Below are 23,539 nucleotides of genomic sequence, written 5' to 3' on the forward strand. Positions count from 1 at the left end.
TTCTGTTTTTCTCCATTTGCTTGCGACGGGTCGCCAGCCTCCATCTTGCTTGAAGATCTCGGCCGAAATCCCGTTGCGAGCAAATGGAGGCGGTAAGTTTGATGTAATTGTTTTTACATTGTTAAAAACAGTGTGAAATTACACTCAGATGCCGCCATCATGTATGAACGCGGCATCTGAGGGGTACAATGACGGGGGTGGCGCTATCGCAGCTCCCTGTCATTGCAGCCGCTACTTACAAAAAATGGGCTTCGTGACGAAGTAATTCGTCACAAAGCAAATTATATTGTGAAATTCGGCGAATCAGCCGAATCGAATTTCTAGGAAATTCGCTCATCTCTAATCACAGTGGCTCAAGCTGTTTGTTAAATTTGGTGCATCCTGCTAGACTTGTTAGACACTTTTCCTTTTCATATGCCACTTCTTGGTTGGCTTACTGGCTATGGCAATATATTGCGGCATTAAGCTATGCCCCTTCTATGTGCTTCCGGGCCCATGTGGCCGCACCATGAAAGCTAGGACATGTCCTATCTTTGGCTGCATCTTGGGGATCCATTGAACTCAATGGCTCTGCACAGTGAGGCGGGGTGCACCTGGCTGGTGTCTGTGTTTTGTGGATCGTGTGAATGGGGCCTCAGCAAGTACATACCATTCGTCTAATGTATATAAAAAGTGCAGAGGACAATTTCTTACCTGTTTCTCCGGCTGAGTTAACAACAGAATTGTAATCGGAGGCATCAAAATTCGAATTACTTAGGTTTTCTGCCCACATGTTTACATTTTTTTCCATTGGGTCAGTCACCTCAGATACCACAGCAGTGGCGTTTAGAGCCTTGTCCACCAAGAGCTTGGACTTCTCTAGCTGTTTTCTGGTATCATCTGTTATAAGGACGTGGAAAAAATGAAATTTTTTGCTGATGCATTCATATAATAAAACATGGAGCCATGCACTTTACATAGACAATAAGTGGTAAAAGGGTGAAGAAGTCTATTGTAATGAATGTAATATTAGAGTGTTCATATAAACTATATGCATCATAAACTGTAATAGGGACAGAGGTGCAAAGGGATTTTACTCTATAGGCCCCCGGTTCCATATGGAGGTTTATCTGTCAAATTCCATATGAATATGATAAAAAAAAAAATTGTGCCATATTGCATCTGATGCTGCATGCACAGAGTTTATAGCCACATGGGACAGAAATGCTGTGAATTTGCCTGCGGTAAATCTACATCATTTAAAGGAAATGTGTCACCTAGAATTTTTTTCTGACAGTGAAAACCAGATAGTAACAAATCTCCCTTTTTTTCTAATCTGTTTTTATTTTCTGATTACAAATTGTTTTATTCTATTTCCCGAACATGACTATGGTGGCGGCCATATTGTCTGAGCTGTTCTTAACTGCATTTAGAAAACATCAGGAAAATTGCTTTACAGCAGCCACCATGGGCCATGGGCACAATGGTCAGGAGGGGACCTCATTGTCTTCTATGGGACAGTTTTCTAGGCATGCTCTGGGTCCTGTGCAGAAGTCGTTATGCAAGGAAATAATAGATAAGCTCTGACAAACACCTATTGTGAATGGAGGATCCTGCCTTATCTATACGCAGAGGTGATATCATTACAGGCAGGATTAGAATGACAGATAAGCAGATAACTGCAGTAAAGTGATCTGTACAGACCAAGAAGTGACACCAATTATTATTCTTAGTGGCCAGTGGGGAAACCGCAGGATGCTATGGGTTTTGTTTGAATATAGATATTGACATGAAAAATGTAAAATATCAAAAACTTTTTAAAAATATGTTAAACATAAAAATGTGATTTAAGCAATAGGTCATTTTCTGAGATTTTAAGAAATCCACAGTGTAAATTGACCTGCAATGTGTTGTTTTTTTTTAAAATCTGTGATGCGCCAATTTATGCTGCGGACTTCCACTGTGTATTTCGCCCCTTTGCAATAAAGAGGATGAAATCAGCAGCAAATCCACAGCAAAATCTGTGGTGGACATTCAGTTTCAGAAAATCTAGCCCATGTGGCTGTGTCTCTGTACCCTGTGGATAGGGGATAAGTTGTCTCTTAAATAAGTATAGCGGAACAAAAACGAATATAACTACTATAAACGTAAGCTCACAATTCTTAAAGTATTTTGCCGTTTTATCATAAAATTGCATTTTGTGATGGCTAGAGGAGAAAACTGCTTACCGTCCCCAGTGGCTTGAATCTGAGCAAGAACATTTTCCAGTCTATGATTCAAGGCCGCCCTTCTTAATGCAGCAGCATTGACCCGCTGTTTTGTCTCTGACAAACCTAAAACATGGAGTAAATGTAGAAAAATACAACTCATGACTATAGACTACAAGGTGCTAATTATTATATGATATCTTTATAATATCAATTAGCCAGAAAACATGGGTAGAGCTGGGAGACTTCCCAATGGGCAGAAGACACGTTCAGGTATTTCTATGTCTCATTTTTACAATGTAATATACAGTATATGGTTGTATAATCAGTCAATAATCAATATGATCCCCATTGATAGTTCGTAATCCATATTTACCTAAATCAGAGGGTTCCCGCAATTCTATAGCTTCAATCAGGAGTCGGTCTCCTTCCACTTTTTGATATTCGATCTGGTTATTAATCACATCTACAGCCTGATAAAATGTTAATCAGAAGAAGATTATGGGCAAAAAGTTCCATGTATTGTAGAGAAAAAACAACGACATTTTATTGCCTGTAAGAGCATTTCAAATACCCTTGTACTGTCATTTGTGTTAAATTGCAGCAAAATGGTAAAAACAGCAAGTGTGCACAGAGTTCGTTTTTCAGATTAAGTAAAGAATAGCTGACATATTAATTAAGGTATGACTACTGTTAAAACTATGAATAAGGATGCCAGCAATACCTCCAACAGTGGCATAACTGGAAATGACCTGGCCCCACAGCAGATTTTTTAATGGGCCCTCACCCCAGCTAATTCTTGGCAACCCCCACTCCTGTGGCTAGTCAAGATTGCTCTCTCAGATGAGGCCCGGCAGCCGTTCCATCTGTTTCCTACAGTGTCTCATTTTATAATACTGTTGAGGGAGTCCTGACAACAAAATCTTTTAGTCCTCCTCCTGGGTGGACCCCTTCTGCGTTGGGGCCCTCTAGCAGCCGCTTCCCCTATAGCTACGTCTGTGTCTCCACGGATCCACGCTCTCATGATCATGTAACAGAACAGGTGTTAACAGCAACGGGGTACGGCTATAATGTAGGCTACTTACATCTAGGACTCTTTCTGCAGTGTTCAGTGCCATAATAGACGTCTCGTTGGCATCCTCAACCAAAGATAGAATGTTCTCATAAACGTTGGAGGCATTGATTGCTTTCTGGACCAGTCCATTTGTATCAACACTTTTTAAATTGCTGCAGTTGTGGAAATGTACAGTGAAAGGATATAACAGACTGATGTACAGTATGTAATACACATTGTCATCTACATATCTATCTATCTATCTATCTATCTATCTATCTATCTATCTATCTATTATCTATCTTTCTATCTATCTATCTATCTATCTATCTATTATCTATCTATTTATCTATCTATCTATCTATCTATCTATCTATTATCATCTATCTATCTATCTATCTATCTATCTATCTATCTATCTATCTATCTATCTATTATCTATCTGTCTATATCTCTTATCTATCTATATCTATCTCAGATCTATCTATCTATCTATCTATCAGATCTACTATCTATTATCTATCTATCTATCTATCTATCTATCTATCTATCTATTATATATCTATCTATCTATCTATCTATCTATCTATCTATCTATCTATCTATCTATCTATCTATATCTCTTATCTATCTATATCTATCTCAGATCTATCTATCTATTATCTATCTATCTATCTATCTATCTATCTATCTATCTATCTATCTATCTATCTATCTATCAGATCTACTATCTATTATCTATCTATCTATCTATCTATCTATCTATCTATCTATCTATCTATCTATCTATCTATCTATCAATCTATCAGATCTACTATCTATTATCTATCTATCTATCTATCTCTCTATCTACTATCTATCTACTTAATATCTATATCTCTGAAAAATAAAACTGAATAGTGATTAAAAAGTCATATGCATCCCAAAATGGTGCCACTAAAAAACATAGCTTCCCCGCAACAAAAAAAAATCAAGGCCTCACACAGTTCTGAAGATGGAAAACTAAAACATTTCTGGATGTCAGAATATGGTGACACAAATAAATTTTTTCAAAAGTTTTGCAATTTTTTTAAGTATGAATGTGAACCTGTCACCAAGAAAACGCAAGCTACAGGCAGGATGTTATAGAGCAGGAGATACAGAGCAGATTGATATATCGTTTTGTTGGAAAAGATTCAGACGATCGTATCCATTTTTGTGGTCCTCAAATTGCGGATCCAGAAAACACAGACACTGGCGGTGTGCAATCCGCATTTTGTGGAACAGAATGGCTGGCCCTATGATAGAAAATGCCTATTCTTGTCCGCTATCAGTGACTAACAGCCTTCCCTCTATGACTGTGTATACAGAGAGAGCTGTCAATCACCGACAGGACCGCCTCCTTGATGTCAAAGCCCAGAATGAGCAGAAATATAAACTGATCTTTTACCTCATTTACTGAATCTTTTCCCATAAAACTATGTATCAATCTGCTCAACTCCACCATCTACAGGTGAAACTCGAAAAATTAGAATATCGTGCAAAGTTCATTTATTTCAGTAATGCAACTTAAAAGGTGAAACTAACATATTTGATAGACTCATTACATGCAAAGCGAGATATTTCAAGCCTTTATTTGGTACAATTTGGATGATTTTGGCTTACAGCTTATGAAACCCCAAAGTCACAATCTCAGGTACCCTTTGCTCAGGGGGTATGGATTAATTAGCTGACTAGAGGGTGACACTTTGAGCCTAGAATATTGAACCTTTTCACAAAATTCTAATTTTAAGCTGCATTAATGCAATTCCTTTTACTTTGCATTACTGAAATAAATGGACTTTTGCACGATATTCAAATTTTTCGAGTTTCACCTGTATATAACATTCTCCCTGCTTCTCAAACACCATGTTCAACGTGACAGGTTCCCTTTAAAGAAAAACTGAAAATTTGGCATTGTTGTAATTGTAATGACAGCACAATAAAGGCCATTTTTAGAGCACAATGAACACCATCAAAACATAGACCGAAATAACTATGCGGATTTCAGTTTTTTTTTTTTTTTTATTACACAACACAAATAATTATTTTCCATTTTTCAATATATGATATAGTAAATGACATAGTAACTTCAGTAAATACAACTTCTCCCACACTTTTTCGTCACATGAAAAAGTAAGAAAGTTAGGCTTGTTACACACATAAGGCCTGTTTCACACTGTCGTCAGGCTGTTCCAGCCTGCTGGATCCGGCATTGCAGTCCGGCCCCACTGACTATAATGCCTAGATATGGCCGGACAAATACCGCTGCGCGAAGCAGTTTTGGTCCAGCTGATTCCTGACATTATGCCAGAACAGCCTGACGACAGTGTGAAACAGGCCTTATGACTTTTTTGGAAGATCACTTACTTGGCCAGGTCATAAGCTTGTCTTTGGAGTTGTAGGGTGTGGTTTACAGCTCTCTGTACTTGATCTTCAGCATCACCAGTCAAGTTATCTATTCGTTCTTGAAGACCATTATGAGCGCCATCTATTTCAGCATGATGACCAGACAGATTCTATGTGGAAAAATGATATAGTGTCACCAAGTCACTAGTCTCTAGTGAGCGGCACCGTCGGTACTGCTGTAGATTAGATCAGCCTCCCATCCTCCAACTGGATTGTTGGTATTGGCTGCTTTATCGCTATTCACGAGAAGCTATACTCAGTCGCTACACCTTATATACACCGGGGGTCCTTCACAAAGGTTGTGCAACAGTTTGCAAAAATATTGTGACTTTTTGCTTTCTCTGTTTCTTTCGCCACTTTTTAAGCGGAGGGTGAGGCCACCGCGTCCTGACACATTTACTGTTATTTATACCATTAAACTGGTGTCGATTATAACTGAAATCTACCGCAATTCCTAGCTGGTGTAAATTTCAATTTCAGGAGCACAGATATCAGAGATTCAACACTTGTTTTTAAGAGGCGGTACCTCTTAATAACTTGATAATTTTCTATGCCAGAAGGCTTTTTATTAAGACTGGCATGTGAAATGCCAGTCTTTAGTAAATGAGCTCCACTGTTTCATAGGAGTCTGAAAGTCTCCCATTTCCCTTATCCCCCTTGCTTTACACTACAGCTCACTCTGTCTATTCAGGCCGACTGTTTGTGTAAGCTTCATATTATCAGACTTTCAAAGTACAGAGTGCTTATTACCATTACAACTAAAATGGAATGATTATGAACTACTACTAAACTAACAGTTAGGATATATATATATATATATATATATATATATATATTTATATATATATATATACAGTGCTGCCCATAATTATTCAAACCCCTGGCAAATTTTGACTTAAAGTTACTTTTATTCAACCAGCAAGTAATTTGACGGGAAATGACATAGGTGTCTCCCAAAAGATAATAAGACGATGTACAAGAGGCAATATTGTGGGGAAAAAAACATTTCTCAGTTTTTATTTACATTTGAGCAAAAAATACAAGATGTTCCGCACTGTGGAAAATCTCAGAGGACGTGGTCGGAAGCCAAAATTAACACCTGTGCTGGCCAGGAGGATAGTTAGAGAGGTTAGAGAATCCAAGGATCACCACCAAGGCCATCCTGGTGAATCTGGGCTCTGCTGGTGGCAATGTCTCAAGGCAGACAATCCAACGGGCACTGCACACTGCTGGGTTCCACGGATGCAGACCAAGGAGGATGCCACTTCTCCAGATAAGGTACACAAAAGCTCGCTTGGCCTTTGCAAAAGCTCATCTGGACAAAGAAGAAGACTTCTGGTCTTCTGTGTTATGGTCAGATGAAACAAAAATTGAATTGTTTGGTCACAATGATGTTTCCTTCATTTGGCGTAAAAAAGGAGAAGCCTTAAACCCAAAGAACACCATCCCCATTGTCAAACATGGTGGTGGGAACCTAATGCTTTGGCAGTGTTTTTCAGCCAATGGACCAGGGAACCTAATCACTGTAAACGGCACCCTGAAAAAAGAGCAATACATGAGTAGTGTTGAGCGAACTTGTGTTTTAAGTTCGGCATCTAAAGTTCGGGTTATCGAAGTATCCCGTTATGGATTCCGCTACCACGGACCATAACGGAATTTAGAATCCATAACGGGATACTTTGATAACCTGAACTCGAACTTTAGACGCCGAACTTAAAACACAAGTTCGCTCAACACTATACATGAGGATTCTTAACGACAACATCAGGCAGTCTGCAGAGAAACTTGGCCTTGGGCACCAGTGGACATTTCAGCATGACAATGACCCAAAACACACAGCAAAAGTGGTGAAGAAATGCTTAGCAGACAACAACATTAACGTTTTGGAGTGGCCCAGCCAGAGTCCAGACTTGAATATGTGGAGGGAGCTAAAGATCAGGGTGATGGCAAGAAGACCCTCCAACCTGAAAGATTTGGAGCTCATTGCTAAAGATGAATGGGCAAAAATACCTGTGGAGACATGCAAAAAGCTGGTCTGCAATTATAGGAAGCGTTTGATTGCTGTAATAGCCAATAAAGGCTTTTCTATTGATTTATTGAGAAGGGTATGAATAATTTTGGACTGGACACTTTTTGCTCAAATGTAAATAAAAGCTGAGAAATGTTTTTTTTTCCACAATAATGCCTCTTGTACATCGTCTTATTATCTTTTGGGAGACACCTATGTCATTTCCCGTCAAAAAATTACTTGCTGGTTGAATAAAAGTAACTTTAATTCAAAATTTGCCAGGGGTATGAATAATTATGGGCAGCGCTGTATATATATATATATATATATATATATATATATATATATAAAATGAACACAAAGGTCAGAATACCATACAATATGGAGTATTTTTGTATGAAAAATGCAAGGAAAAGCATAAAATAGATTAGTGCAGGGAAGATAATTGCAAAAAAGGGTTGGATCTCATTACAGAACTCCTGCATTTTCACACTTAATATCATGGCATTAAAATAGCATTATCATCATTTGCATTTCCCAGAACAGGTAGAGCTTTCTAGTTCTAGCACAATTACTGACATTATGCATGGCATTTTCATTTGAGTCAGTGAAATTGCTATACCTTGATCAAATCAGTAATGCCTGCGACGATCTCGTGAGTGTCATTCAATGTCTTTCTGGCCTCAGTTATTGTGTTACTGGCAGATGCTGCGGCTTTGTTCACCTTCGCTGTCTGGGACTAATAAAAAGGAAACTGTCAGTAAAAGTATAGAAGATATTATAACACCCACTGCTGCTGATTTCTTTCCAACATATGTGAAAACGGCAAGGATTGGCAGGGTCCAGCTTGTAAATGCAAAGTACGAGTGAGGCAATCAGAATCATGTCAATCCCGTTACTGAAATAATTTCAATGATTTAATAAAGAAAACATAGTCTAACATCTGAGTTCCAGTTTCTATATTAAACATATATGAAGTTGAAACCCTCCAATATAGTATGGTAAGCTTTTTTTTTTTTTTTTAAATAGGTCTCTACTCATTTATTTTATCTCTGCATGTATTTTGTTACCACCTGCTCCAACTATTCACTGTACAGTACTAAAAGTGTAACTGTCATTCTTTTTTCTTGTAATGTGTAGGGGCAGTGATACTGACCATTTATGTAATATACCTTAATTACTGAAATCGTACATTTATAGTAGAAAAATAGCACTAAAGTGGCCCATTTTGTGCCTACGCAACACTCCTCTGTCTTCTGTTTACTGAACTGTGAGGACACGCTCCACACTGACTGCTGCTGCCCTGACTGCCTTTTTCCACACACATATATATATATATATATATATATATATATATATATATATATATATATAAAAAAAATACATTATCTATCTATCTGTCTCATATCTATCTATCTATCTATCTATCTATCTATCTATCTGTCTGTCTGTCTGTCTGTCTGTCTGTCTATCTATCTATCTATCTATCTATCTATCTATCTATCTATCTATCTATCTATCTATCTATCTATCTATCGAGGGCCTCATGCACATGACGCACAGAATTCCACATGGCTCTGTACGGTGGAGTGGTGTGTATCTTCCATGTTCTGCTATATAATGTGCTGTTGATTCTTGTAGGGCAGAAAAAGTCTCTTCTTACAGCATCCAATGGAATTGGAATGAGAGAAAAACACCTAATCATTGTTTGTGGCAGCCGATCATGCCTTCTAGACAGCCCCCAGCTGCACAGAAACAATGAATCTATATAGGGATGAGCTATGGCACTAGCGAGCACTTGTCACCATACAGTGAAGGGGATCGCTGCATGAAAATGCAGCCTTCACCTCCACTGACGAGCAGATAGTTGTCAGGAAGGACTGTTTCCTTCCCAACAATCGCCTGCTTCATCAGGCCATGTAAACTAGTCTTCAAGTGGCAAGCCTTTTAAATGATTGCTCGTATTGAAATATTACCATACGGTATGCTGGCTTAGCATATTATATGGTAATGTTTGCTTTTCTTTGAAAGAAAAGGTTGTTTTTACTGCTCAGGGGTTTTGCCATAAAAATATTCTATATTTTTCAAACCAGCACAATGATCTGAATACTTTTGTAATTGCATGTAATTAATAATTTAGTATAGCCAGTGAGCTATTCAATACAATGTATTTGTTTATTTCCACCTGCTGTTTGTTCTTTTTCTTATTTCTCTGTAAACGCTGAGTTGGATGCAAATGCTCAGGTCTATACTTCATCTGCCACCAGCAGTGTGACAGTTACATGGAGAGAGCTGCAGCAGAAAGGACATGCCCCCTGAGCTTTGATAGAGAGAGAGCTGCAGCAGAAAGGACATGCCCCCTGAACTGCGATAGGGAGAGAGCTGCAGCAGAAAGGACATGCCCCCTGAGCTTTGATAGGGAGAGAGCTGCAGCAGAAAGGACATGCCCCCTGAGCTGCTATAGGGAGAGAGCTGCAGCAGAAACAAACCCCCTGGGCTGCATTTGGAGCAATGAATGGGGAGATCTCTGGATCCATGTGAGGTACAGGGCTGGTTCTAGCTTTGTTAGAAAGAGATTGTCATGTACTATATGATGTCTGATTTAAATTTTTTACATTGGTCAGGGGATAACCCCTTTAACTTCACATAATTTTTTTTTGTAGCAGATTCTGTAAAAAATGCCAGGATGCAGTCCATTTCTATATATTTTTTTGGCACAGTGATAGACACCATGAAAGAAACACAATGGACCACTTTATAGTGAATGGGTTCTGTCATGTAGCAAATCCATCACTGCCGTCAATTGTTCTGCTGATGTTATCAACTGTATTTTCATCTTTTTTTTCCACCATGATAGCAGTTTTTATTTCATAAAGGAAACAGAAGTACTCTTACATCATGCATGTGTAGTCTGCCGCTGTTTTCCTCGTTTTTATCTGCGGTGTTCATTATGTCCTTGCGAGCTTCCTTTAAGGCGTCTTGAAGGTCGGCGAGCTTCTTATTGTGTTCAGTGAGAGGCTCCAGCACATAAGGGAACAGAGATAGAGTCTTGTTTTGCGTCTGCAGCCAGTCCTCCTGGACCTCTGTTAACACTGTAACGACAAGAGTCTGTCATTCACTCACAATCTCTCATTCTTTAGAAAGCAAGGAATGTGCTGCTCTGGAAACACTAGCATGTATGGGACGTATGGCCCGGGGTAAAATGACAAGATGGATGTTTAAGCATATTGCTCTTTAAGTTCTGAATAGCAGCAGGGACTATAAATTAACATTACATCCATGAAATAACTCACAGTAATATGCATTTTGTGTCTCGTCCAGAGCTTGCTTCCTTTGTAAATCAAAGTTTAGTAGTGAAAGGTCCTTGAGCATTTGTTCGGCTTCCTTCATGGTCTTAACACGATCAGATGGACTGACCTCTCCTAGTAAGGATTCATAATGCTGGAATTTTGCTATTGTTTCTGTGGAAAAAAATGTAGCTCATTAATAATGTTAAAGTGACTGTGCGTCTCCATGGTTACAGACTACAAGCACACTTTGTGTAGTCTGATCCTGACATCAGGTAATGTTAGAGCCCCAACACTTTCATAGTATGAGGCAGTATAACGTCTGTTCTGTCTTCATACACGTTGACACAGTGTGCAGTCCGACATTCAGTATAAACCATTCCTGTCTTCCAAATAAGAGGACTGTTCTTTGTAGTCTAACTTGTTTATTGGTCAACAGGTTGTACTCTCTGCGCGGTGCGTGTGAGTGAGAGATTGTACATTTGATTTATTGTATGCGATTGGTTGGTAAAACAGATATGCCTCACAAGGATGGTGGAGTTTGAAAAGGAGACATGCATACTCTGTCTCCTGTCTCACATGCATACTCTGTCTCCTGTCTCCTGTCTCACATGCATGCTCTGTCTCCTGTCTCACATGCATACTCTGTCTCCTGTCTCACATGCATACTCTGTCTCCTGTCTCCTGTCTCACATGCATGCTCTGTCTCCTGTCTCACATGCATGCTCTGATGATGTGTCCTGGAGATTGGAAACTGGAGACTTCTCTTTCCCAGGATGCCTTGCACTCCCACAATGCAGTGCACCACCCACAATGCAGTAGTCTTTGTAACAAGCAAACAAAGTGTAATGTACAATTTAATACCGCTAAATGGTGCTATAACCACACTAAACACTTCAGAATTACCCTGACCCTGGCAGAATGAATTTGAATCATTTTCTAACCCTGCTGGGCAGAACAACATCTAATTGCACCCCTGTTTTCTTAGAGTTGTCTCTCCTACCTATTCTTTCCTTGTCTTGGCTGTGCTATAGGCCATCTTTTAACAAAAGCAAATTATGGGCCCATTTTTTGCTTCCTTTTACAGCTGACTGTCCTGGCTGGGCCGTGGCACTACTGACCTGGACTCAAGGCATCCCTGTGATGCTGTGAATTTGGGGCAGCCAAATGTACAAAAAGTAATTTGCTGTTGTGAACTTGGCCTTAGATTATACAACAGGGAGGCATTTGAAGCTCCTGGGCTCCAATGCAAAGTTTGTAATAGGTCCCAACTATTTGTCCTTTATAATGCTGGTGCCTTTGGACCTCCTTAAAGGCTATGTACACCTTTGGAGGCAAATTTTGTTTATGATTAGATTTTACGCATATTTGGCTTAAATATTTTTCAATATCAGGTCAACAAGGTCATAAACACTTATTTAAGCCACTTTCTTATCAGTAAGATAAGACCTGAACTATAATGAGTGTTTATAATTTAAGAGAACAGAGATAAGGAGCGCCTGTCAGCTCCCCAACTGACGGAAAAGACAAAAAATACTTAGGCAGCTGGTACGGCATCTCAGTGTCACGAGGGTATCAAGAGCCACGTCTGACTCCGTTATACCCGGGGTCAGGAAGTCGCAGCGGGTGGCTGCGCGCTCTATATCTAAAGATCACGTTGTTTCTTAGTGATTGTTTTCTGTGTTTGCCTTGCTATAGATTCTGCTCCTCTGTCTCAGAGAAACCTCACCCACATTGTTCATAATTTACACCTTCGGGTAGGGGACCACCATAATGAGTGTCTTTCATGTTACGTTCTGGAGGGCCTTCCCTCTCCGGTGGTATTGGGTCTTCCCTGGTTGGTAGCGCACAATCCAGTGGTGGATTGGCAGGCCAGGGAGATATTGGAGTGGAGTGAGCATTGCAGAGAGAATTGCTTAAATAACAATTGCTTAATCGCCTCCATAGCTTCCCTACCTACATTTATTTCGGACTTTGAGGACGTTTTTTCTGAAAAGGGTTGTCAGAAACTACCACCTCATCGTCCTTATGATTGCCCGGTTAACCTGATTCCCGGGGCAAAATTACCCAAGTCCAGGTTGTATAATCTTTCGGGTCCCGAGAGACAAGCCATGAAAGATTATATCTCCGAGAGTCTGGCTAAGGGACACATCAGACCCTCTTCTTCACCCATGGCTGCAGGGTTTTTCTTTGTTAAAAAGAAAGATGGGGGCCTGCGTCCTTGCTTAGATTTCCGTGAGTTAAACCAGATAACCATCCGTGACCCATACCCTCTTCCTCTCATTCCTGACCTTTTTAATCAGATTGCGGGTGCTAAGTGGTTCTCCAAACTTGACCTTAGGGGGGCCTACAATCTGATTCGTATCAAGGAAGGGGATGAGTGGAAGACAGCTTTTAACACCCCTGAGGGGCATTATGAAAATCTTGTTATGCCTTTCGGTCTGACCAATGCCCCTGCTGTCTTCCAACATTTCGTTAATGATATTTTTAGTCATCTCATCGGCAGGTTTGTAGTCATATACCTAGATGATATCTTAATTTATTCGGCTGATCTGAAAACACATGAGGTGCATGTCAGGCAAGTACTGCAGGTCCTACGGACGAATAAATTATATGCGAAAATTGAAAAATGTGTCTTCGCCGTTCAGGAATTACAGTTCCTGGGATATCTATTATCTGCTTCAGGTTTCCGCATGGATCCTGGGAAGGTCCAGGCAATTTTAGATTGGGATCTTCCTGAGAACCTTAAAGCCCTACAACGGTTTTTGGGTTTCGCTAATTTCTATAGAAAGTTCATTAAAAATTATTCAGTGATCGTTAAACCCCTTACCGACATGACTAGGAAGGGGACGGATTTTTCCAAATGGTCTGACGCCGCTAAAGATGCATTTTCCTCTCTAAAGGAGAGGTTTACCTCGGCACCTGTTCTAATTCAACCTGATGTCTCCCAGCCTTTTATTGTCGAGGTAGATGCGTCAGAGGTGGGAGTGGGAGCTGTATTGTCTCAGGGTCCGTCTCCTGGCAAATGGCGTCCTTGCGCTTTCTTTTCCAAAAAATTATCTTCTGCGGAGAAGAATTATGATATTGGAAATAGGGAACTGTTGGCGATTAAACTGGCGCTTGAAGAGTGGCGTCACTTCTTAGAGGGAGCAATCCACCCCGTCACGGTGATTACGGATCACAAGAACCTTCTGTACCTAGAATCGGCTAAGCGTCTCACCCCTAGACAAGCTAGGTGGTCGCTATTCTTTACCAGATTTAACTTTGTAATCACCTATCGTCCTGGGGCAAAAAATACCACCAAGGCAGACGCATTATCTCGTAGTTTCCCTGGAGGGGGTAATGTTTGTGATCCGGTACCTATTTTACAAAGAGGAGTGGTTGTCTCTGCTGTACACTCTGTTCTAGAGGGAAAGGTGTTAGAGGCTCAGGGGGACGCCCCGGCCTCTTGCCCCTCAGAGAAATTGTTTGTACCGTTAAACCTGCGTCTTGAATTATTAAAAGAACATCATAATTCGGCACTTGCTGGACACCCGGGTAGTAAAGCAACCTTGGAGCTTTTATCTCGTCGTTTTTGGTGGCCAAGGTTGCGTCAGGATGTAATGGATTTCGTGTCTACTTGTTCTACTTGTGCACGCGCGAAAGTCTCTCATACACGTCCAGCAGGGTCTTTATTGCCACTTTTCATCCCCAATAGGCCATGGACACATCTGTCAATGGATTTCATCACTGACTTACCGTTGTCGGCGGGTAAAACAGTTATCTTGGTAGTAGTAGACAGCTTTAGCAAAATGGTACACTTTATTGCGCTACCCGCACTTCCTAATGCTAAAACTCTCGCTCAGGTGTTTATCAGTGAAATCGTGAAGCTTCACGGGGTCCCTTCCGATGTGGTTTCGGATCGGGGAACCCAGTTTATTTCTAAGTTTTGGAAAGCTTTTTGTTCCCGTTTGGGGGTTCACTTGTCCTTTTCCTCAGCTTTCCATCCTCAGTCGAATGGACAGACTGAGCGTACCAACCAAAACCTAGAAACATATTTAAGGTGTTTTGTGTCTGAAAACCAAGAGTTGTGGTCATCATATTTACCGTTAGCTGAGTTTGCCATAAATAATCGTTATCAGGAGTCCACTGGCAAGTCACCATTCCTTGGTGCATACGGTTTTCATCCCCAATTTTGTACTTTCAAAGAGGGGGGGTCTTCTGGGGTTCCCGAAGAGGAAAGGTTTTCTTCATCTCTTTCATCGGTATGGCAGAAGGTGCAAGTTAACTTGAAAAAGATGAGTGGTAAATATAAATGCATGGCCGATAAGAAACGGTCGCCAGGTCCGGACCTAGGAGTGAATGACTATGTGTGGTTGTCTACTAGGAATATTAAGTTGAAGGTTCCTTCTTGGAAACTGGGTCCTAGGTTCATTGGTCCCTATAAAATAGTAGCCGTCATTAACCCTGTGGCTTTTCGCCTGGAGCTACCTCAGACTTTTAAGATCCATAACGTCTTCCATAAATCGTTACTCAAGAAGTATGTTCCACCTCTAGAACTATCGCCGCTGCCACCTCCTCCTGTCATTGTGGCTGGTAATCTGGAGTTTCAAATAGCCAGAATTGTTGATTCTCATCGGGTCCGCCGCTCTCTTCAGTATCTGGTGCATTGGAGGGGTTACGGTCCCGAGGAAAGAATGTGGGTTCCAGCGTCAGAGGTAAACGCCAACAGGTTAATTCAGACTTTCCATGCCTCTCATCCGGAGAGACCTGGTCCTGAGTGTCCGGAGGCCCCTCGTGAAAGGGGGGGTACTGTCACGAGGGTATCAAGAGCCACGTCTGACTCCGTTATACCCGGGGTCAGGAAGTCGCAGCGGGTGGCTGCGCGCTCTATATCTAAAGATCACGTTGTTTCTTAGTGATTGTTTTCTGTGTTTGCCTTGCTATTCTTTTTGTCTCACTCAGGGATCCGTAGCTTCTCCTCCTCAGCTGTTTCTTGTCTGCCACTCCCTACCTCCTTATATTCTCCCCTCACACTTCTCTAGTTGCCAGTTATAGAGCTTCCTGCCTGGACATCTATACTGACCCACTGGAGTTGTGAATCCTGGTTGTCGTTCCAGAGTGCTACCCTCCGGATCCCTGTTGGGCTTATTGTTGTCTCCTGTTGTCGCCCACCTGGGATTATATGTTGAGTCTGTGTTGTCTGTCCTCCCCTTGGTGTTTTCCCTTAGAGCTAGTGGTGCGGACTAGTGTTCCCATCTCCCTGTTCCCTATCTAGGGCTCAGCTCAGGGAAAGCCAGGGCTTTAGGCACGTGATCGGCGTACGGGTGAGGAACCCGTCTAGGGACGTCAGGGCAGCCAGGTGCCAGCCGCCAGGTGAGTCAGGGGTCACCATCTTCCCTCTCACTTGGGCAGGGCCTTCCTCGTTCCCACCCTCTGTGTCACGTATGTGATAGCCACGCCGACCGTGATACTCAGCTATGCACAGAAAAAAGATTCCAGATTTTTTATAAAGACCAATTGAAAAAATTATTTTTAGCTCAAAATAAGTACAATGCAATAATAAAAAAATGCCCCCAAGGGTGTTCATAGCCTTTAAGCACCAGGGCCTAGGTACAACAGCTACCTCTGCACCCTCTATTGCTGTGCTAGATATGGTAAATTATGTGATTTATTTACAAAGTTACTTGAAGACTATGGGAGAGATTTATCAAAACTGACGTAAAGTAGAACTGGCTTAGTTGTCCATAGCAACCAATCAGATTCCACCTTTCATTTTTCAGAGCTCTTTCGGAAAGCCAGTTTTTACATACACCACTTTTTATAAATCTCCCTCTATGTCTATATAACCATTTACAGGTGAACTTAGGTTTTAAAAACTTATGTGTGATTTTCTGCTTAGAAGCACAGAGATTTGCATCATGTACATTAGTATGCAACACGTCTACTGAGTTCCTCAGAAGGCACTTCTGACAGCAGTTAAGACATACAAAGAAGCTTTCAACCTTAATCACCAAATCAACAGCTGGTCTCTATAAATTTGCAGCACTGGATAATGAACAGCGAAGCGGAAAGTGTTTGACTATTGTGCCAGTGACGTTATCTACATTATTTATCGGCAGGACCGTAAAAATGCATGAATGTGATTATCGCTTTTTTCTTTTTTAAATGGAAAATCAGCGTTTCCTGATCAGATTAAATGCAGTATAAATGACATCCTGGTGGAGATAACAGACGCTGTCATTTATGGGACACATTGTGACTCAGAGGACAGCGGAGTTAAGAATCAACGGCATGGACACGACCAATTCCAAGTCCATTTCCTATTAAGGCATATGGGACATTTAGTGGGCCTTGCCTTAGGTTTTAAAGGGGTCGTTCAGCCAGTTAAAATTATTTGAAAACTTCTTAGAACCTGGGAAGCATTGGCACGGGATATGCGATGATAAGGATTTGTGGTTATTGTCCCTTGAAACGTCAATTTCCATTATTTTGTATTGAGTACTTTCATAAATGTATATGATGTTTTGCCAATGGCCTTTTCATTTAAAGGGGTGTACCATTTTCATCAAAAAGATGGTACTTTTATATAATGAAAACTTTCCTAAATTTTCCATTATATAATCTGTATCAATTTTCAAGATGTACAGGTACAGTACAGTTATCAGAGATTTTTATGTAACAAGTAGTGATGATCGAGCTTGCTTGGCCGAACACTAGTTCGGCTCCAGCATCTCGATGCTCGTCACATGGCGGTATTCGGCCAAATATTGCATGTGCTCGAGCACAATGCTTGAGTCTCCGCCCCCAACATTTCTTGGCTGCTATGCAGCCAATAAACGTGCAGGTAAGTACTGCCCTCATTGTAATGCCGTAGCCTTGTTGGCTGCTGGCATTAAAGTGATTGGCTGGCCGGAACACGTCATCGGGTGCTATATAGCACCTGATGACACATGTTTGGCTCCTTAGTCAGGGAGAGCTGTGCTGAGGAAGGGACAGACTGTGTAGAGAGTGAGTTAAGAATATTTTTACCAACAAAACTTTTCACAGACCCAAAAGTCCTTTTAAAGGCTATTGTGTGTGGCAGCAGCAATCTATATTTTTAGTGCAACCTGCGCTAAATTGCTAAAACTTTACAGACCCAAAAGTCCTTTTAAGGACTATTGTGTGTGGTAGCAATATCTATTTTTAGCGCATCCCGCGCTAAATAGCGTACAATAGTTAGGTCGCTGCAGACAGTGACATTAGCTGCGCCACATCTCCTTTGTAAAGTGTGCGCATCCAAAAAATATCTGTGACATACAGTGTACTTTTTCAATAGATAGTGTCTGCTTCTGAAAGTGACATAACCAGTGCCCCATCTGCAGTGTAACATGTGCGCTGAAAAATTTATCTGTGACATACAGTGTCCTTTTTCCGTAGACGGTGTCCGCTGCGGACAGTGACATTAGCTGCGCCACATCTGCAGTGTAAAGTGTGCGCATCCAAAAAATATCTGTGACATAAAGTGTACTTTGTCAATAGACGGTGTCCGCTTTTGACAGTGACATAACCAGTGCCACATCTGCAGTGTATCGTGTGCACTGAAAAAATTTACAGCGTACTTTTGTGCGTACATGCTGCGGACAGAGACATTACCGGTGGTACCTCTCCTGTATAACGTTTCCTCATCCCAAATACCTGTGACATTCCCTGTAATTTTTCATTAGCCGCTGGTGATAGCATTGACATTACCTGCTGGATATCTCCTGTGTGATGTTTCCACATCCCAAATACATTTTTACATTTTTTACGCATACACTTCCAAATCCTACACTACTGTACGTGTGACAGACTTTCAATCATATATAACATTTAATATGAAGAAGGCGAGCAGTAAGGGACGTGGCAGTGGCCGTGATGTTGATTGATGGTGCACGCAGAGGCCATGTCCCTGGGCGTTGTGAAACTGTGTCTGCTGCCAGAGCACAAGAAAAAAAATAATCTACGATACCTAGCTTCATGTCCCAGTTTGCAGGACGGCGCAGGACACCACTCTTGAAGTCAGACCAGTGCAACCAGGTGGTCGGTTTATTGCAGCAGATAATGCTTCCAGTCAGTTAAGCACCACCCTGTCTTCCACCAAGTCCAGTCTCAGTAGCCAAGAGTCTGCTCAACAAAATCCTCACCCTGATCCTCTTTCCTCCCACCATGAAGAGTCTGGGCAAACAAGTAATCCCACACTCGGATATTCCGAAGAGCTCTTTTCTGCGCCATTCCTTGTTTTGGCCCTCTCGCCAAGCATGCTTGAAGAGGGACAGATCTTGTGCCCTGATTCTCAAACTCTTGAGCATTCACAATCACAAGAAGATGACGGGGGGAACGGCAATTACTGTTTATTGAGGTGGATTATGATGAGACACAGTTGCCAATAACTCAACGGCAATTACTGTCTCAAGAGATTGATGAAGAGGATGAGACACAGTTGTCAATCACTGAGGTAGTGGTTAGGTCAACAAGTCAGGAGGATGAGCAGAGTGAGGACGTGGAAAAGGAGATGGTGGACGATGAAGTCACTGACCCAACCTGGGAAGGTGGAAAGCCGAGCGAGGACAGCAGTACAGAGGGGGAGGGATCTGCTACACGGCAACAGGCCAGAAGAGGCAGTGGGGTGGCAAAAGGGAGAAGGCAGGCCACACCAAACAGGACCACAACTGTTCCATGGAGCACCCCCTTGCGGAAATCTCCCTTGCCAAGGGGTAGGAGTTCCGCAGTATGGCGCTTTTTTGAGGAAAGTGCGGACGACAAAAGAATAGTAGTTTGCAACCTGTGCCATACGAAAATAAACCGGGGCGTGAACACTAGCAACCTCACCACCACCAGCATAATCCGCCACATGGCATCCAAGCACCGTAATAAGTGGGACGAACACCTGGGTCCACAATCTGTGTCTGTGGGTCACACCACTGCCTCCTCTTCCCCTGTGTTACGTGCTTTCCCTGTCGAAGGCGGCAGGCCCGGATGCCTCCCTCCCTGCACCTGCGACCACATCCTCTTCCGTGTCCTAGCGCAGCGTCCAAATGTCCTTACCCCAGGCATTTGAACACAAGCGCAAATACCCAGCCACCCACCCACAGGCCATAGCACTAAATGCACACTGAGGCCTTCCACAGACTGATGTCGGCGGCCTTCCCGCGTTACGGAGTCCCCAGCCGCCACTATTTTTAAAGGTGTGCCGTGCCCGCCTTACACCAACATGTGTCCCGTAACATCACATGTGCCCTGACCAACGCAGTTACTGGGAAGGTCCACTTAACCACGGACACATGGACAAGTGCATTCAGCCAGGGACGCTAGATTTCTCTGACAGCACACTGGGTGAATGTTGTGGAGGCCGGGAGTGAGTCATACCCTGGGATGGCACAGGTACTACCGACGCCAAAGATTGCGGGCCCTAATTCCATCAGGGTTTCCGCCAGTACCTACGTTAGTGGCTCCAACCCTTGCTTATCCTCTTCCGCCTCCTCCTCCAGTTCCACCTCCGAATTATCTGTGTGCAGCACCAGTCAGTCATAAGTCGGTAGCTGGAAGCAGTGTAGCACTGCAGTGGGGAAGCGGCAACAGGTAGTGCTGAAGCTGATATGCTTAGGGGACAAACAGCACACCGCTGCAGAGCTGTGGCAGGGGATAAGAGACCAGACTGAGCTGTGGCTCTCGCAACTCAGCCTACGACCTGTGCAGAGTAGTTGCAGCTCGAAAAAAGTCTTGAAGACAGCAGTGAGAGGTGCGAATTATGGAGGTTATTAATCTTAGGTCGGAGAGCACGAGTAGAGTGGTAGATGGAGATGAGGGAGGAGATATATATAAAGGTGCAGCACTGTGGAGAGCTTTGTGGGTGAGGGTGAGAAGTTTGAACTGTATTCTGTGGTGGATGGTCAACCAGTGAAGTGACTGACACAGACTAGTAGCATCAGTGTAGTGGTTGGATGGATAGATGAGCCTGGCTGCAGCATTTAGAACAGACTGAAGGGGGGAGAGTTTAGTGAGAGGGAGACCAATTAGTAATGCGTTGCAGTAGTCAAGACGAGAATGAATCAAGGCAACAACAAGAGTTTTTGCAGTTTCCATGTAAGAAAAGTGCAGATTCTGGCGATACTCTTGATGTGCAGAAGACAAGAGCGTGTAAGTGATTGAATATGGGGAGCAAAGGAAAGATCAGAGTCAAATGTGGCCCCAAGACAGCGGGCATGTTGCACAGGAGTTATGATAGTGCTGCAGACCGAAATTAAAATATTAAGTTTAGGTGGGTTAGTAGATGGGGGAAAGACAAGAAGTTCAGTTTTTGAGAGGTTCAGTTTTAGATACAGAGAGGACATGATGTTAGAGACAGCTGCCAGACAATTACAGTACTTGTGTTTTGGAATAAAGCAGGGGTGATGTCAGGGGATGAAGTGTATAGTTGGGTGTTGTCAGCATAGAGATGGTATAGAAAGCCAAATTTACTGATAGTCTGTCCGATGGGGGCTGTATAGAGGGAGAAGAGTAGAGGACCTAGTATAGAGCCCTGAGGAACGCCAACATTAAGAGGAAGAGGAGAAGAAGAAGTTCCAGCGAATGATACACTAAAGGAGCGGCCAGAGAGATAGGAAGAGAACCAAGAGAGATCAGTGTCCTTAAGGCCAATTGAGTGAAGCATGGTGAGGAGGAGTTTATGGTCTATGGCAGGCATGCTCAACCTGCGGCCCTCCAGCTGTTACAAAACTACAACTCCCAGCATGCCTGAACAGCCTACAGCTGTCAGCCTTTAGCAGGGTGTAGACGGTGTCCGCTGCGGACAGTGACATTAGCTGCGCCACATCTGCAGTGTAAAGTGTGCGCATCCAAAAAATATCTGTGACATAAAGTGTACTTTGTCAATAGACGGTGTCCGCTTTTGACAGTGACATAACCAGTGCCACATCTGCAGTGTAGCGTGTGCACTGAAAAAATTTACAGCGTACTTTTGTGCGTACATGCTGCGGACAGAGACATTACCGGTGGTACCTCTCCTGTATAACGTTTCCTCATCCCAAATACCTGTGACATTCCCTGTAATTTTTCATTAGCCGCTGGTGATAGCATTGACATTACCTGCTGGATATCTCCTGTGTGATGTTTCCACATCCCAAATACATTTTTACATTTTTTACGCATACACTTCCAAATCCTACACTACTGTAGGTGTGACAGACTTTCAATCATATATAACATTTAATATGAAGAAGGCGAGCAGTAAGGGACGTGGCAGTGGCCGTGATGTTGATTGATGGTGCACGCAGAGGCCATGTCCCTGGGCGTTGTGAAACTGTGTCTGCTGCCAGAGCACAAGAAAAAAAATCATCTACGATACCTAGCTTCATGTCCCAGTTTGCAGGACGGCGCAGGACACCACTCTTGAAGTCAGACCAGTGCAACCAGGTGGTCGGTTTATTGCAGCAGATAATGCTTCCAGTCAGTTAAGCACCACCCTGTCTTCCACCAAGTCCAGTCTCAGTAGCCAAGAGTCTGCTCAACAAAATCCTCACCCTGATCCTCTTTCCTCCCACCATGAAGAGTCTGGGCAAACAAGTAATCCCACACTCGGATATTCCGAAGAGCTCTTTTCTGCGCCATTCCTTGTTTTGGCCCTCTCGCCAAGCATGCTTGAAGAGGGACAGATCTTGTGCCCTGATTCTCAAACTCTTGAGCATTCACAATCACAAGAAGATGACGGGGGGAACGGCAATTACTGTTTATTGAGGTGGATTATGATGAGACACAGTTGCCAATAACTCAACGGCAATTACTGTCTCAAGAGATTGATGAAGAGGATGAGACACAGTTGTCAATCACTGAGGTAGTGGTTAGGTCAACAAGTCAGGAGGATGAGCAGAGTGAGGACGTGGAAAAGGAGATGGTGGACGATGAAGTCACTGACCCAACCTGGGAAGGTGGAAAGCCGAGCGAGGACAGCAGTACAGAGGGGGAGGGATCTGCTACACGGCAACAGGCCAGAAGAGGCAGTGGGGTGGCAAAAGGGAGAAGGCAGGCCACACCAAACAGGACCACAACTGTTCCATGGAGCACCCCCTTGCGGAAATCTCCCTTGCCAAGGGGTAGGAGTTCCGCAGTATGGCGCTTTTTTGAGGAAAGTGCGGACGACAAAAGAATAGTAGTTTGCAACCTGTGCCATATGAAAATAAACCGGGGCGTGAACACTAGCAACCTCACCACCACCAGCATAATCCGCCACATGGCATCCAAGCACCGTAATAAGTGGGACGAACACCTGGGTCCACAATCTGTGTCTGTGGGTCACACCACTGCCTCCTCTTCCCCTGTGTTACGTGCTTTCCCTGTCGAAGGCGGCAGGCCCGGATGCCTCCCTCCCTGCACCTGCGACCACATCCTCTTCCGTGTCCTAGCGCAGCGTCCAAATGTCCTTACCCCAGGCATTTGAACACAAGCGCAAATACCCAGCCACCCACCCACAGGCCATAGCACTAAATGCACACTGAGGCCTTCCACAGACTGATGTCGGCGGCCTTCCCGCGTTACGGAGTCCCCAGCCGCCACTATTTTTAAAGGTGTGCCGTGCCCG

At 42.9% G+C, this 23,539-nt stretch overlaps 1 protein-coding gene across 1 annotated transcript in view; it reads right to left on the reverse strand.

The window, feature by feature from the left end:
• Positions 1-23,539, reverse strand: part of LAMA4 (laminin subunit alpha 4) — a 140,605-nt gene that overhangs the window by 36,951 nt on the left and 80,115 nt on the right. Inside the window, exons 12-19 of the mRNA XM_040428892.1 lie at positions 10,969-11,136; positions 10,571-10,767; positions 8,298-8,414; positions 5,629-5,777; positions 3,272-3,413; positions 2,563-2,659; positions 2,208-2,312; positions 694-879 (exon numbers count right to left, since the gene is read on the reverse strand). Coding sequence (XP_040284826.1) covers positions 694-879; positions 2,208-2,312; positions 2,563-2,659; positions 3,272-3,413; positions 5,629-5,777; positions 8,298-8,414; positions 10,571-10,767; positions 10,969-11,136 — 1,161 coding nt within the window. The remainder of the gene's footprint in view (positions 1-693; positions 880-2,207; positions 2,313-2,562; positions 2,660-3,271; positions 3,414-5,628; positions 5,778-8,297; positions 8,415-10,570; positions 10,768-10,968; positions 11,137-23,539) is intronic.

This window comes from Bufo bufo, chromosome 4 (genome assembly GCF_905171765.1).
Source record: "Bufo bufo chromosome 4, aBufBuf1.1, whole genome shotgun sequence".
Lineage (NCBI taxonomy): Eukaryota > Metazoa > Chordata > Amphibia > Anura > Bufonidae > Bufo > Bufo bufo.